Genomic DNA, 14,514 nt, shown 5'->3' with positions numbered 1-14,514 from the left:
GTGGGCAGGGAGAAAAGTGCGGCAATGAATGAATGGAAATCCAAAATCTCTGTAAATGTTTATTAAAATTAATAAAATAAAAAAAGTATTCTAGGAATTGCCCAGTCCAACCCTATTTTGAATTTATCTTGTCCTTCTTCCCTGACTAACACAGGAATGTCTTAATCTGTAGTTTTATTTATTCCCTTATATGTAGCAGTTGGCATGTTTATACTGTTTTCAGTTTTCAGCTTTTGTTCTCATTTTCAGCTGTTTATTTTTCCAGAATGAAATATGTTATCACTGTATTTAGCTTTCATTCAGTTTTTCATTAATTTTCACAAAACAATCAAAATTATCTTTCCAATTGAATAATATTTTAGTGAATGTTTGTGTCATTACTTTACATGCCTGATGACTGTCATTTTTTTAGATGTAAATGTTAGGTACTGGATGAATCTGGGTTTAGAGTGCTGAGGGAAGATCTTATGGTAAGTTTATTTTAGAAGAGCTAAGTTTATACATGTTACATGATTAGTGCAGAGTCAAGCATAGAAGATACTTTTTTTTAATGGTTTAGCTTAATGTGAGCATTCCTAAGTATTTAAATCCCTGATTTAAAATTCCTGCAAAACAATAAAAAGGACAGTATAAATACATCATATATTATTAAGACTAATGTATGTCTGTGTATTATTTCAAGTTTATTTTTTGTACATTGGTTTTTCTTTCTCCCTTTCGCTGACCATTGTTGTTTATCCTTAACAGCTCCTGAATCTGTTTGTCAGAGCTTTGGTGACAGACTTCTGGAGTGCATAAAGCAGCACTCTGAGAAGATCAAATCTGGAATATTCAATACTTCCCTGTTGATGAAGGAATTACTTTCTTGGAAAGTTTTAAGTATGGATGACTACACAACATGCTTTTCCAGCAGAAATTTTCTCAGTGAAGCAGTGGATTTTGTCATTCAGCACTTGATTAATGAAAATAACAAAGTGAAAACAAGAATATTTCTTCATGTTTTGAGTGAGCTTAAAGAGATGGATCCAGATATGGCCACCTGGGTTGGGAAACTCAATGGCTTTGGTAGGTCTCTCCGTGCTGAAGAAGTGTTGTCAGTAGGAATAGTGATTATCAGCCTCTGGATCCTTTCACATTTTCCATTGTCTGGAGTCCCTAGATGACATGAATGGCTAACACTCCTGACTGCTAACAAAAAGGCTGGAGGTTCAAGAATCCACCCAGAGGAGCCTCAGAAGAAAGGCTTGGCCTTCTTCCCTGAAATCAGCCTTTAGCAACTTGTGTGGCACAGTTCTGCTCTGCACACGTGAGGGTACCGTGAGCTATAATTGACTCAGTGGTATTGCTATCATCTAAGCCTAACAAAGATAGCTATCATGATAGTTTTCTTCAACTAATAGATAAACTTCATTATAATTAGCATGTTGTTGTTATATACCTTCAAATCAGAATGGATTCATAGCTCATCCACCAGCAGGTTTTCAAGGCTCTAAATTGTACGAAATGAGATTGAACATCTTTCACCTGCAGAGCAGCTGGTGGATTTGAACTACATGCCTTTGGGTTGTCAATGCAACTCCTTATCCACTAGACCACTGAAGCCCCCTATAATCAACATGTCATTATTAAATGTTGTTGTTGTTGTTGTTGTTAAGTGCTGTCAAGTCGAGCATGACTTTTAGCGAACCTATGAACAAAAGACCTGAACCGTGTTGTATAAGTATTGTCATTTTTCTAAGTTCATAGAGTTTCCAGAGGCATGTTGTTTAGGAAGTGGATTCCACTCCTGCTTCCAAACCTGTCTAATCTGGAATCTCCCCCAAACACTGTCCACCATGGGTAACCGTTATGGAATTTGACACACAAATGGCACCGTGTTAAGCATCACAGCAACCCCATGTTACCTCAATACAGAGAATTGATGTACCAGTGCTGTACCACTTAGAAGAATGTTCATTTCAAACACAATTGACAGCAGGCCCTTGGGCCAAACCAACTTTTAAATACACATTAAATAGAGTTTTAAAAATGCATGCTAACTTGAATTGTTCTGAGTATTTAAATATTCTTTATGAAAATATAATATGTAATGAAACTACTTTTTTTGGGGGGGGTGTTTGAAACTACTTTTAAAAGTGAAACTTTATGTAATTTTATCATAAATAATTTCATTTTTCTTCTGATTGGAACTTTCTTTTTATTGCAGGCTTGACTGCTGCCGTACCTTTTCTTACTCGTCACAAAGCATCTTTTAAGAACCTTGATTTTACTACCATAAGTTTTCTCTGGAATGAGAAATACAGTCAAAAACTAAGCTCTATATCAGGAAAGAAATTTGACTATTTCTGTGAGCCAGCAGCTTCAAAGGAAGCACGCTGCTTAATATGGCTGCTAGAAGACCATAGAGAGAAGTTTCCAGCACTGCATAGTGCTTTAGATGAGTTCTTCGATATATTAGGTGTGTGCACCAACCTTGGATTTATTTCCATCTAGCCTTAGAAAAAAAATTTTAAGGATCTAGCTTATTTTAATATTTAACAAGGAAAGTAGTGAAATACTGCTATTGTACAATTGTTTTATATGGGGATAGTTAGTGGTTGAGAGGAGTGGGGGAGTTGTTTGTTTGTTTGTTTTGGTGTGAGGCATATTTTATGATGTATGTTACAAAAAGATATCCAGGTGGTTATAATACACTTAACTATACGCCATGCTGTTTCCACCTTAAACATATTTTCAGATTCATGGCTAAGATTACATGTTAATTGGGTGGTATTAGGAAATATTTTTCTATTTCACCTTTAAGAAAACATTGAAATAGGGGAGGGGGTGATATTTGCAGAATTGAGAGCAGATACCATATCTATTTTATTTGTGATAGCTTAGAACCTAAGATCAGGGAGTGTATTGTGGCTGAGCATTTTCTTTAATTCAGCTCATTAAAAACTGTGTGCTCTCCTACTGCTTCAAGGCCCTGTGCTGGGATTTAATAAGGGATTCAGAAAAGCTTAGTAGTCCCCTACGGGCTTATTTTTCTAGAAAAGAGAATGAGATGAGTATATAAATAATTATAAGAAGATAGTAACCTCAACAAGAAAGGATCAGAGAAAGTGCTAAAGGGTTCTGTGGAGGGATGGAGTCTGGGAAGAGGAGAGGTTGCTTTGGGGATAGGGGTTGGAATGGATGGTGATGGGTGGATGTTAGGGAGTAGAGAGGGCAGATGGAGGGGGTTGTGGGCCATCTTTGAGTAGTGGCATGGAGTCCAGTGTGGCAGAGAATAGTTCTAACTCCTGATAGCCCTGTGTGTTTACAGAGTAGAACAGTTCCATTGAGTTTTCTTGGACATCTACCAGGTAATTGCTTAGTGTGTTTTGACCTTAGTTTCCTCATTAAAATGAGAGGATTTTGACCAAATGATCTTTTGCTCTCAAAATTCTGATACTCTTAGATTCCATATTCATTTTAGTTTCTTATGTTTGCATAGTCCTTCGTCCTGTCCCTTTTCTTCAGCATCACAAATCAGTTTTACATTATTTTCAGGAGTTAGACCTTTAAAGCTTATGATCCTTGTTTTAAAGAGTACATTAAGGGTGGTCTCAAAATGGGTCCACATAAGTGCAGTAGATATAAAGGACTGACAGTAACAAACTTCATAATGTTGTGGTCATGAGGAACAAGCACACTCAACTCTAGATAGCTTTATTTTCCCAGGATTCTGCTCCATGACTGGAAGGTGACACATTACCTGATAGCCTGACTTTATTGCCATCAGTTTGCAGCTGCTGGTAATAAAATGTTCTGAGACTGAGCTTAAAAAACCCACTGCAAAAAAAAAAAACCCCACTGCATGCTTGAATCACATGGTGGGAGACCTTGAAAGCTCTGAGTGTGCATTCTGCCTGATATTTGTGCTTTCTGCTTAAAACACACAGTCCATCAGCTAGACCGTCTGCTGTTAGTTGTAGAGTTGGAAGCCACTAACCAACAAATGGCCAGCCCTGCAGGTTATAAGTCGAGGAGCGTGCCTCCAAGTACTGACTCCTGCCCACTTTTATATTTCCATTGAAAGGATGGATTATGTTCATTAACACCTCTCAGAATGCACTGATGTTATCAATAGAAATGTTTAATACCTCCCTTCTGAACACTAGAAAACTTTTTCCCTGTTGTCATTACTATGCTAGTGAACACAAGTATGGCTAAATGCACTTACCAGAGATCTGTTTCCCATAAATTCATCTCACTTAATTGCTATTATCTTTGTAAATTTAGTTTTTAGTAGGAAATCCTAGGATTAGTCTTGATGTCTCCATTTCCCTGATATACCAATCTCCATCTATCTAGTTTGTTACCAACTCAAGTTAATCTTTGTCTTTAATCTGTCTCTTCCTGCCCATGCCCACTGCTCTAGGCTGGAACCCTATTTACTTTCCATGGTTAGACTACTTCAGTAGCCTCCAAACTGGTCTCCATGCCTGTAGACACTCCCACACCAAACATCCTCCCGTACTGCTGCCACAAGTTGTTCTTCTAGAACATCTATCTGATCTCTAACTACTCTGTTGGGGAAATGTTTGCTCAGTTTTGTCTACATGATAATTTGCATCATCTCTCCAGGTTCATTGTCACTCTCTCACATCTGCCCTCTAGGTATATGTTCTGCTTTATCCTGCGCCCACACCTGCCTGTGTTTGGTGCTCTCTGACACAGTTCCTCAGACTCAGCCCACTCCTTTTCTTGCTCCTTTTAAGTTGAACTCAGGCATCCTCCCCTTCCATCACTGGTATCCTACCTCACCCTTCCTTGGGCCTCTTCCCTTTGGAGACCTTCTTCCCTTTCTGTGATGTTTTAAATTTTTTGGCACATAGCTCACAGGGTTCTAATTGTTTTGTTTGTTTGTTCGTAGACTGTTTTATGCATCTCTATATTTCTAGCACTTTAGCATAAAAAGTTTGACATATAAATGGTGCTCAAATTATGCTAAACTGGGTCAAAATTTTGTGGTTCTCTGTGGTTAATTTCCCATTTCCCTTTTCTCCATGATTTCTAAAGCTTGTATCACAGTTAAATTGAGTAGAACATATCTTGTGTTAGTAGTATCTCGGGCAGTTTATAAGGCTTTGGTGTATTGTGTGGACATGTGACTATTTAGTTGCCTCATAAAATCCTTGATGTCATCCTACAGACAGCAGCTGTACTGTGCTAAGGAAACAGGAACATGATGACATGAAGGTAAGTGATCCAGTCATTCCAAAAAATCTCGGAAATATTAAACTCATTGCCGTCAAGTAGAAACCAACCCATAGCTGACTTTCCAGAGGGTTTTTAAAGGCTGTAAATTACACAAGAGGGAAATGCCTGTCTTTCTCCTACTGGCTAACTGGAGGGTTCAAACTACGTGCCTTTGGGTCAGCAGCACAACTCCTTATGCACTAGGCCACCAGAGCCCCCTCATTGATTCCAGGGCTGTGCAGTGTAAATGCTAAGGGAAGAGAAATAAATAAGCACCAATATGTGTTTATTATGCATTCTAGAGCCAAATTTAGAGGGTTCTGGATAATGTGTATTTAATTGTTGCTGTTGTTATGTGCCATCTCGTTGCCTGCAACTCATAGTGACCCTATGTACAACAGCCCTAAACCCTGCTCTATCCCTCGCCAGTATCATTGTCTCTGACACACCTATCCCCATTACTGCAGTGACTGAATCAATCCATCTCATCGAGGGTCTTCCTCTACTACACTCTCCCTCCACCTTCCCATGCATTATGTCCCTCTCTAAGGACTGGACCCTTCTTGCAACATGTCCAAAGTATGTCAGATGAAGCTTCAGAATCCTTGCCTCCAAGGACCAGCCTGGATTCACCCTCTCCAGGACAAACTTGTTTGTTGTCCTAATCTTCTCCAGCACCACAGTTCAAAGGCGTTAATTCTCCTTCTATCATCCCTAGTCATTGTCTAGCTCTCTGATGTATAGCAAGTAATTGCAAAGACCATGGCCTGTATTAGGTGTACCTTAATCTCTAGACTGACAAAATTGCCCTTCAGTACTTTGGAGAGGTCTCTGACAGCAGACTTTCCCAATGCAATTTGTATTTTAATTTCCTGGCTGCTGGTACCAAGAGTGTTGACTGTGGAGCCAAGCAAACTGAAGCCATCAACAATCTCAGTCTCTTCATCATCATGATAGATGATGATGAATTGATGATGATAATGATGCCATTTGGCCCAGTGGTGAGAATCTTTGTTTTCTTGATGTTGAGCTTCAATCCATATCAAAGGCTGCAGTCCTTGACCTTCTGCAGCAAGCGCTTCAGGTCCTCAGTTTCAGCAAGCAGGGTTGTGTCATCTGAGTAACGTAGATTGTTGATGAGTCTACCTCTAATCCTAATGCCAAACTTCTCCTCATAGAGCCCAGCCTCCCAGATAATCTGTTCTGCATATAGATTGAAAAGATACGGAGATAGGACACATCCTTGACATACACCCTTTCCAATTTTGAACCATGTAGTATTTCCTTGCTTTTTTCTTACAGCTGCCTCCTGGTCCAAATAAGGTTTCACATAAGCATGATCAAGTGTTCTGGGATTCCCATTTTTCTAAGAGTCAGCCACAGTTTTTTGTGATCCACATAGTCTAATGCCTTTGTATAGTCAATGAAACACACATATACATTCCTCTGGTACTCTCTTTCAGCCAAGATCCATCTGACATTAGCTATAACATCCCTAGTGCCATGGCCTCTTCTAAATCCAGCCTTCACTTAAGGCACTAATCTGTTCATATGCTGTTCCAGTTATTTTTGAATAATTTTTAGCAGAATCTTTCTTGCATGTGATGTCAATGATGCTGTTTGATAATTTCCACACTCTGTTGGGTCACCTTTCTTTGGAATGGGAGCAAATATAGATCTCTTCCAGTCAGTAGGCCTGGTGGTTATCCTCCAGATTTCTTGACACAACTTGGTGAACACATCCAGGGCAGCATCTGTTTGTTGAAATATGTCAATTGGTATGCCATCAATTCCTGGGGCCTTGTTTTTGCCAAATCTTTCAGAGCAGCTTGAACTTCCTCCTTCATCACCACAGGCTCTTGCTCATATGTTGTTTCATTAAATTCTTCTGTGTCCACCAACTCCTTTTGGTACAATGACTCTGTATACTCTTTCCTTCTTCTTTTAATGCTTCCTGGATCATTTCGTATTCTGCCCAAAGCATCCTTAAGTATTGCAACTCAAGGTTTGAATTTGTTCTTTAGTTCCTTGAGCTTAAGAAATGCTAAGCAAGGCTGGCCCTTTTGATTTTCTAACTCCAGCTCCTTGCACATTTCATTGTAATTCTTTGTCTTCCCGCACTGTCCTCTGGAATCTTCTGTTCAACTCCTTAATATCTTGATTTCTTCCCTTTGCTTTGACTTCTCGGCACTCCAGTGCCATATTTAAAGTTTCTTCTGACATCCATCTTGGTCTTTCTTCCTCCTCTGTCTTTTTAATGACCTTTTGTATTCTTCTTGGATGATATTCTGGATATCCTCCCACAGCTCATTTAGTGTTCTCTCATTAATGTCCAAGGCCTCAAACTTATTCCTGAGATGGGTTGGTTTTTGTTTTTATTTTTGTGTTATTTTTACGTGTACCATCAAATCAGATCTGACAGGTACAGGAGAAGATTGCCCCCTCCTTCTCCAGCAGAGCATCTGGTGGATTTGAACTGTGTACCTCTGGGATTGCAGTGCAGCGTCTTGCCACTAGGCCACCAGAGCTCTCTACCTGAGATGGTTTTGAAATTCAGGTGGGATAGACTGAAGGTCAAATTTTGGTTCTTGTGGACTTGATTTAATTTTCCTCAGCTTTCGCTTGAACTTGCATCGGAGTTGTTGGTGGTCTGTTCCACAATCAGCACCTGGTCTTGTTTTCACAACTGATACTGAGCTTCTCTAGTGATTCTTTCCACAGATGTAATCTATCTGATTCCTATACACACCATCAGGTGAAATCCATGTCTATAGGCTTGCGTTTATGTTTCTTATAAAATGTTTTTGCAGTGACTAAGTCACTGTGTGGTATGGGGTCTGCTGAGACACTTTCTGCCACACGTATTGTACCCCCTCACTCCCATGTATATAATGAGAAAGCTTAATCCCAGTCTTCTTTGCTTTTTTGTGGATGTGGCATAATAAGCAACCACTTCTGAGGCTTACATTAGAACAGTACCCATACTAATAAATGTTAATATTAGAAATAGGAAAGGAAGAGTTATTGAGGCACTTCCTGGCATCCAAATGAAAAGTCATCTTTAGTGATTAAAATGTTCTCATTCTGCTCTACAGGAAAGCAAAGGGACTTTTCCATTTAGTGGCTCCAGTTGAGGAAAAGTGAAAACAGCCCCAGAAATGTCTTTCTTTACAGGTTATGGATGCTGTTTTCTTTTCTGTCAGTTGAGGAATTCTTTACGTTAGAGAAATTATTTTTAAGTCAAGAAGAGAAAGGGATTATGACAGTTGTCAAAGAGAAAGACAATTGTGTCCTTTGCTGAAATTTTGTCTTAATCTGTTTTGCTAAAAACAGCTTCAGTGAGTATTGGGGGCACAGGTAAGTATGTAAACGAAGATGGGTCTTCTCATTTACAATTTCTGCCCCAGTGTCTGGCCAGATCCTGAATGCCTGGGAAAGGGGATGCCGTGAAAGTGCTATAGTTTAAAGGGCTTTAAAAGTCTGATTAATTATTTCAAATGATGTAAATCCTGTTGAAAATTTATTTAAAATGTTAGTGCTAAATTTTAGTTATCATCATTAGACTTTTTTTTACTTTCTATTATAAATTTTAACACTTGGGCTGAAACATTAAAATATTATCTTTGTTAAACAATTTAATACACATTTAATTTATGCCTGTTGTCATGTGCTGCCAAGTCAAGTATGACTCGTAGTGACCCTGTAAACAATGGGTCTGAACCCTGTCCTATCCTGTACCATCCTCAGCATCTCTGATATACTTGAGCCTATTGTTAAGTCACTGTGCCAACCTATCTTGTTAAGAGTCTTCCTCTCTTTTGCTGACTCTCCATCTTTCCAAAGACATTGACCCCTCTTAACAACATGCCCAAAGTATGTGAGGTGAAACGTCACTATCCTTGCCTTCAAGGAGCACGCTGGTTGCACTTTCTTCAAGACAGATCTGTTCTTTTTACTCTTCATAGGATATTCTCCAACACCACAACTCAAAGGCATTGGTTCTTTAGTCATTCTTAGATATTTCCTAACTTTCAGAGGCACAGCAAATAATTGAGAAGACCATGACGTGAATCCAGCACACCTCAGTCTTTTTTTTTTTAAAACAAACCCCAAAATATATTTATTTAGCATTTGTGTGGGTTGAACAGTCCAGGGCTCTGAGCAGGCACAGCCCTTATGAGCAGAGTTACGAGCAGCCCTCTGCACACCAAGTTAGGACTAAAGTGCAGAGGTCTCCATGCATTTGGACAGCTCAGTACCTGAAAGAAAACTGAAGTGATGCAGGAACTTTTAAAACCCATGATGACACCTCAGTCTTTAAAGTGACAACATTGCTCTTCAGCACTTTGGAGAAGTGCTTGATGCCACATTTTCCCAGTGTCACATTTTGTCTGTTTGTTTGGGGTTGTTTTTTTTTTTTCACTGCTGTTATCAAGGTTGTTGACTATTGATTCAAGTAAGATGAAATTGTTGAGTTTCTTCACCTGTTGGTTTCCTGTTGGTCTGGTGATGAGGATTTCTGTTTTCTCGATGTAGAGATGTAAGGCATATTGAAGATTGTGGTCTTTCCTCTTCTGCAGCAAGTGTCTCAAATTCTTTTCACACTCAGAAGTAAGGTTGTATCATCTACATAATGCAGATGGTGATAAAGCTGATGCCATGTTCTTCTTCCCAAAGTCCTGCTTCTCTAATGATTTGTTCAGCATGCAGATTGAATAAGTTTGGAGAAAGGATGCAGCCCAACACATATCTTTTTTATTTTAAACCATACATTGTTCCCTTGCTCTATCCAAACAACTTCTTGTTTTAGGTCTTGGTTACACATGAGCATAATTAAATGTTCTGGGATTACAATTCCTCTCAATTGTAGCCATAAGTTGTTGTGCTCTACACAGTCAAACACCTTTATATAACCAATAAAATACAGATAGCCATCATTCTGGAATTCTCTGCTTTCAGTTAAGATTCATCTGACATCAGCAGTGATACCCTTTTTGGTACCATAGCCTCTTCTAAATCCAGCTTGAATTTCTGGCAGTTCTCTGTCATTACACTGTTCTAGCATGTAATTTATGCCTCATGCTTCTTCTATGCAAATCAGTATACTTTATCCAAAATGTTTAAATTTTCACTGTTTTTTCCCCCATCTTTAGTTTGTATCTGCAAAAGTGAAAAACAAAGGAAAGAAGAAGAAACCAAAAGATCTAAAGGTATGTAATATTTTCTACACTAATTCTTATCTAAACTTACAAAAATTTAATTGGCTATGTAAATGAGAATCAGCCAATCTTGGGATATTTTTAAGCATTTCTAGAGAAAGAATTTGTAGGTTTTATCTAAAGCTGTTTTGTCAGACTTCCACATTTTAAGATAATTTGTTATTATTGTTGTTCTTGTTATGTACAGAACCTGCCCATAGCTGACCCTCCTGTGAATATTCAGAGGCAGTAAATTGCATGGGAGAAAATTACCTGTCTTTCTCCCACAGAGCAAGTAGTTGCAGCTCGGCTTCTTACCACTAGGCCACCAGAGCTCCCTAAGAGAATTTAAGTTCCTATAATAAATAAGTAACTCTTGAAATAAACTTCCTTTTTATCAGCTTTTTACTTTTTTAGACAGTTCCCATGAAAACATTCACATAATGCAGATTTCTGTGTGAGTGGTCACAGGATATATTGACAAAGAAGGCTTTGGTGTCAGGCAGACCTGGACTCATACGTTTTGTTTTTACTTGTTACTAACTGAGCATGTGATTTGACTTTGCTTTGCTATGCCATGCTGTTCTTTCATTTGTATAACAGGAGTGATATTAATTCCTGTTAATAATAGCCAGCAAAGTTATTGTGCTTATCATCTCTGAAGCATGAGTTAAAAATGACTAGATGGCAGTTAAAGTTCATTCATTGCCATCAAGTCAGAACCAGCTCCTAGCTCTCCCTCCATTTGGACTTCTGAGGTTATAAATCATATGAGAGGAGTCTGCCCTTCTTTATGCTGAAGGGCAGCTGGTGGATTTTCAAGATCCTGCATTTGGGTTATCACTGCAGTTCCCTACGGACTGCACCACCAGAACTCCCTGGGATGACAGCTAGCTTGTTTCTTATTATTGTTCGCCATCAAATCAGAACCGACTCTTCACTGACCCTCCAGCAAGTTTTTAGAAGCAGTAAATCATACTAGAGATAACTCATCCTTCCCTCATAGAGCCGCTAGTGGATTTGAACCATGTACCTTCGGGATTGCAGCACACTGTTATTAAACGGAGGAGGCCCTGGTGGCAAAGTGCATTAACTGTTGGACTGCTAACCAGAAGGTCAGCAGTTCAAATCACCAGCCCTTTTGAGAAAGAAAGATGGTAGTTTCTTTCTGTAAAGATTTATAGTCGTGGGAATCCAGTAGGGAGTTCGTGTGAGTTGAAATTGAGCCTAAGTCAGTGAGTATTACATTCAGAGGGAGGTATTAAAGTAGAATAAAAATTCTAGTATTCAGATGTTTATTATCTAAACTTAAAAGGAAATATGGATTCTAATTACTGTCTCAGAATCCTAACATTGATGGGATCCCTTCCCTTCGTCCTACTTCTTGCCCAGAGACAATGAGGTCCTTGTGAGGTTGTCATGCCTCTTTGGTATGAGGCATGGTGGGAGGAGGGGACTCCTTAGTAGGAGAAAGAGAGCAAGTGACAGCGAGTATTCAAGAAGACTATGACCAGTATAGAAATGCCAATAAAAGTTCTATTTTATTGTTGACTTTGTTTAGCTAAAATAGTACCTTAGTGACATTTGCATTATTCTTGGTTCATTGGAAACTGCCCTAAATATTAATTTAGGTCTGTTAATAGTTGCTGACAATGGCCCCCAACAACATCAATTGATCGCTGAAACATGTGTTAACTGTTTGTTCCTGTTCATGTAAAAATTTATGGAGGTCTTACATATTGGAAATATATGTGCATATTTATATAAACATTCATCAGTTTTAATGGTGATTTTTTTCCCCCCATGGAATATTAAGGTAGAAAATCATTGTCATTTTTCTATCTTTTAAACCAGCCTATGTTAGTTGGGTCTGGAACAACTTCAATAATAAAAAGTCTTAAAAGTGAGACTGTCACTAAAGGTGGTAACAATAAGTAAGTACAATCTTTACATTTTTGTGTCATTTAACACAAGAGTTTTAATATTTCAAGTGGCGTTAATGGAATGTATTTTCGGCTTGAGTTTTATTTCTCTTACTCTTATATCTAAATATGTGCATCTTTTATGATGACTTGATCTCACTCTGATGTGTATGTAATATGGCTCATATGTGTGAAGAAATCACACAGTGAAATCACAATTCTGCTTTGAAGTCACAAGGCTGATGATAGATAGTCCTTCAGTAAGTTTTGATTGAGAACCTATTGTTTGCAAAGCATTGTGGGGAAATCCTAGAAAATGTCTAGAATATATTACTTAAATTAAGAGACTGCTGTGTTGGTAAACACTAACATATTTGCTACAGTAAGAAAGAGGAAGGTGTCATGGAGGATGTACGTGATGTTACAGTTCAACCTTAGACGTTGGTGATTTTCAGTGGCAGCTGGTTGTTGAAATTGAGGTTTCTAGATAGAAAAAAAATAAAAATTATGAGTAGCACTAGAATAGAAAAGAAAAATTTCCTACCCTTTCTGTCTGTCTTTGTGACAGTCCAGATTAAATGAGGGAGTACATTTGCAAAAACCAAAACAAAACAAAATTATGAGTAGAAGTTATCTTTATATATAATTTCCTTTTATGGACCAACAATTCACAAAAAGATGTTTTTTCTTAAGTGTGTTAAATGAATCACAACTCATTTAAGCTGATTTAACTACGCTTTGAAGTTCTTTTCATGACTTCTCTGAAGCTAGGAGTTGTATAGCATTAAAATAATAGTAGTTTATATTTAGATAATGCTTACATAACAGGAGTTATTTTAAGGGCTTTACATTTATGAGCTCATTAAATCCACATATTTATTAAAACTCAGAGAGTAGTACTGTAGTTATGTCCATTTTACAGACAAGGAAACTGAGGCACAGAATAGTTGAGTAACTTGCCTAAACACAGAAAGCCCCTAAACTAACAGAGTCAAAATTCAGACTAGGCAGTGTAGTTTTAAAGCCCACACTTAATTTATTGCATATTTTTGAAGGGATAGAATCTTTTTCTTCTTTCTTAGATTTCATTATTAAATATCTTTTACCAGTTACAATCTTACTTTAACTTAGTGACAAATGTAATGAAATCTTGCATTTTTCTATCTACAGTAAGTTCTAATTATTGTAACACGTTACTTTTAAAATCAAGAGTATCTTTAAAAAATGTGTTCTTGGTAAGAAGGATAACTGGTTAATGAAAAGTTTTTACTAAAAATGTTAGGTGTCATTTCTGTTGGCTAGAAGGATAATTGTTTAATGGTAAGTTTTTTGTCTTTTTTGGTTTTGCTTCATAATTCTGAATATTAGTTATACTTTTTGTGCCTTTTTCTCCCCTAATTTAAATATTCTTTGGCTTACTCCAAAACTGATTATTCACAAAGTGGCATTTTTCATTCACAGAGGCAGTTCAGGTTCCTCCCACCCATTTACGGTAACTGAACATCTTCAGAAAGATGTGGAGTTTGAAGTTTACTATCAAAAAAAGCAAGAGCAGCAAAACCAAGACCATGCTTCCCAGAGTAAGATGAGTGACAGAAATCCAAAGCAAAGATGTTCAACTTTATATGAGTAAGTAGTTTAATGTTCCTACAACTATTACATCATACTGAGGCTGCCAGTTTAAAATACAAAGTTGCAGTGTCACTTATGTTTACTTTTTTAAAAAATAATCATTTCTTGTCTCATAACCCCTGAAGAAGAATTTTTAGAGCTTCTATCACATAATACCCAAAGTGAATGGTAGGTTTTTCATTAGCTCTGGTGGCCTAGTGGTAAAGAATTGTGCTGCCAATTAAAAGGCACCTAGTTTGAATGCACCAGCTACTCTAATGAATGGTCTCCTCTTGTGCAGTCTATAGCCTCTGAAAACCCACTTGAAAGTCAACTATGAGTCAATCCCAATTTGATAACACATAACAAAAACAGCCCTGGACCAGATGGTTTTACAAGTGAATTTTATAAAACATTTAGAGAAGAACTGTTACCAATTCTACATAAATTATTTCAGAAAATAGAAGATGGAACCCTTCCAGATTCATTCTATGAAGCAAACATATCTTCGATACCAAAGCCAGGAAAAGACACCACCAAAATAGAAAACTATA

General features: G+C 37.8%; 1 protein-coding gene across 1 annotated transcript in view; it reads left to right on the top strand.

Annotated features, from left to right (window-relative positions):
- Positions 1–14,514, top strand: part of TTC3 (tetratricopeptide repeat domain 3) — a 124,251-nt gene that overhangs the window by 54,977 nt on the left and 54,760 nt on the right. Inside the window, exons 19-24 of the mRNA XM_006886780.1 lie at positions 748–1,065; positions 2,207–2,458; positions 5,183–5,229; positions 10,383–10,439; positions 12,282–12,361; positions 13,817–13,978. Of these exons, the coding sequence (XP_006886842.1) occupies positions 748–1,065; positions 2,207–2,458; positions 5,183–5,229; positions 10,383–10,439; positions 12,282–12,361; positions 13,817–13,978 (916 nt within the window). The remainder of the gene's footprint in view (positions 1–747; positions 1,066–2,206; positions 2,459–5,182; positions 5,230–10,382; positions 10,440–12,281; positions 12,362–13,816; positions 13,979–14,514) is intronic.

This window comes from Elephantulus edwardii, unplaced genomic scaffold (assembly GCF_000299155.1).
Source record: "Elephantulus edwardii isolate Elephantulus edwardi_28Jun2011 unplaced genomic scaffold, EleEdw1.0 scaffold00051, whole genome shotgun sequence".
Classification (NCBI taxonomy): domain Eukaryota; kingdom Metazoa; phylum Chordata; class Mammalia; order Macroscelidea; family Macroscelididae; genus Elephantulus; species Elephantulus edwardii.
Note: the sequence above shows the minus strand (reverse complement) of the source record. Positions and strands in the feature narration are given on the sequence as shown.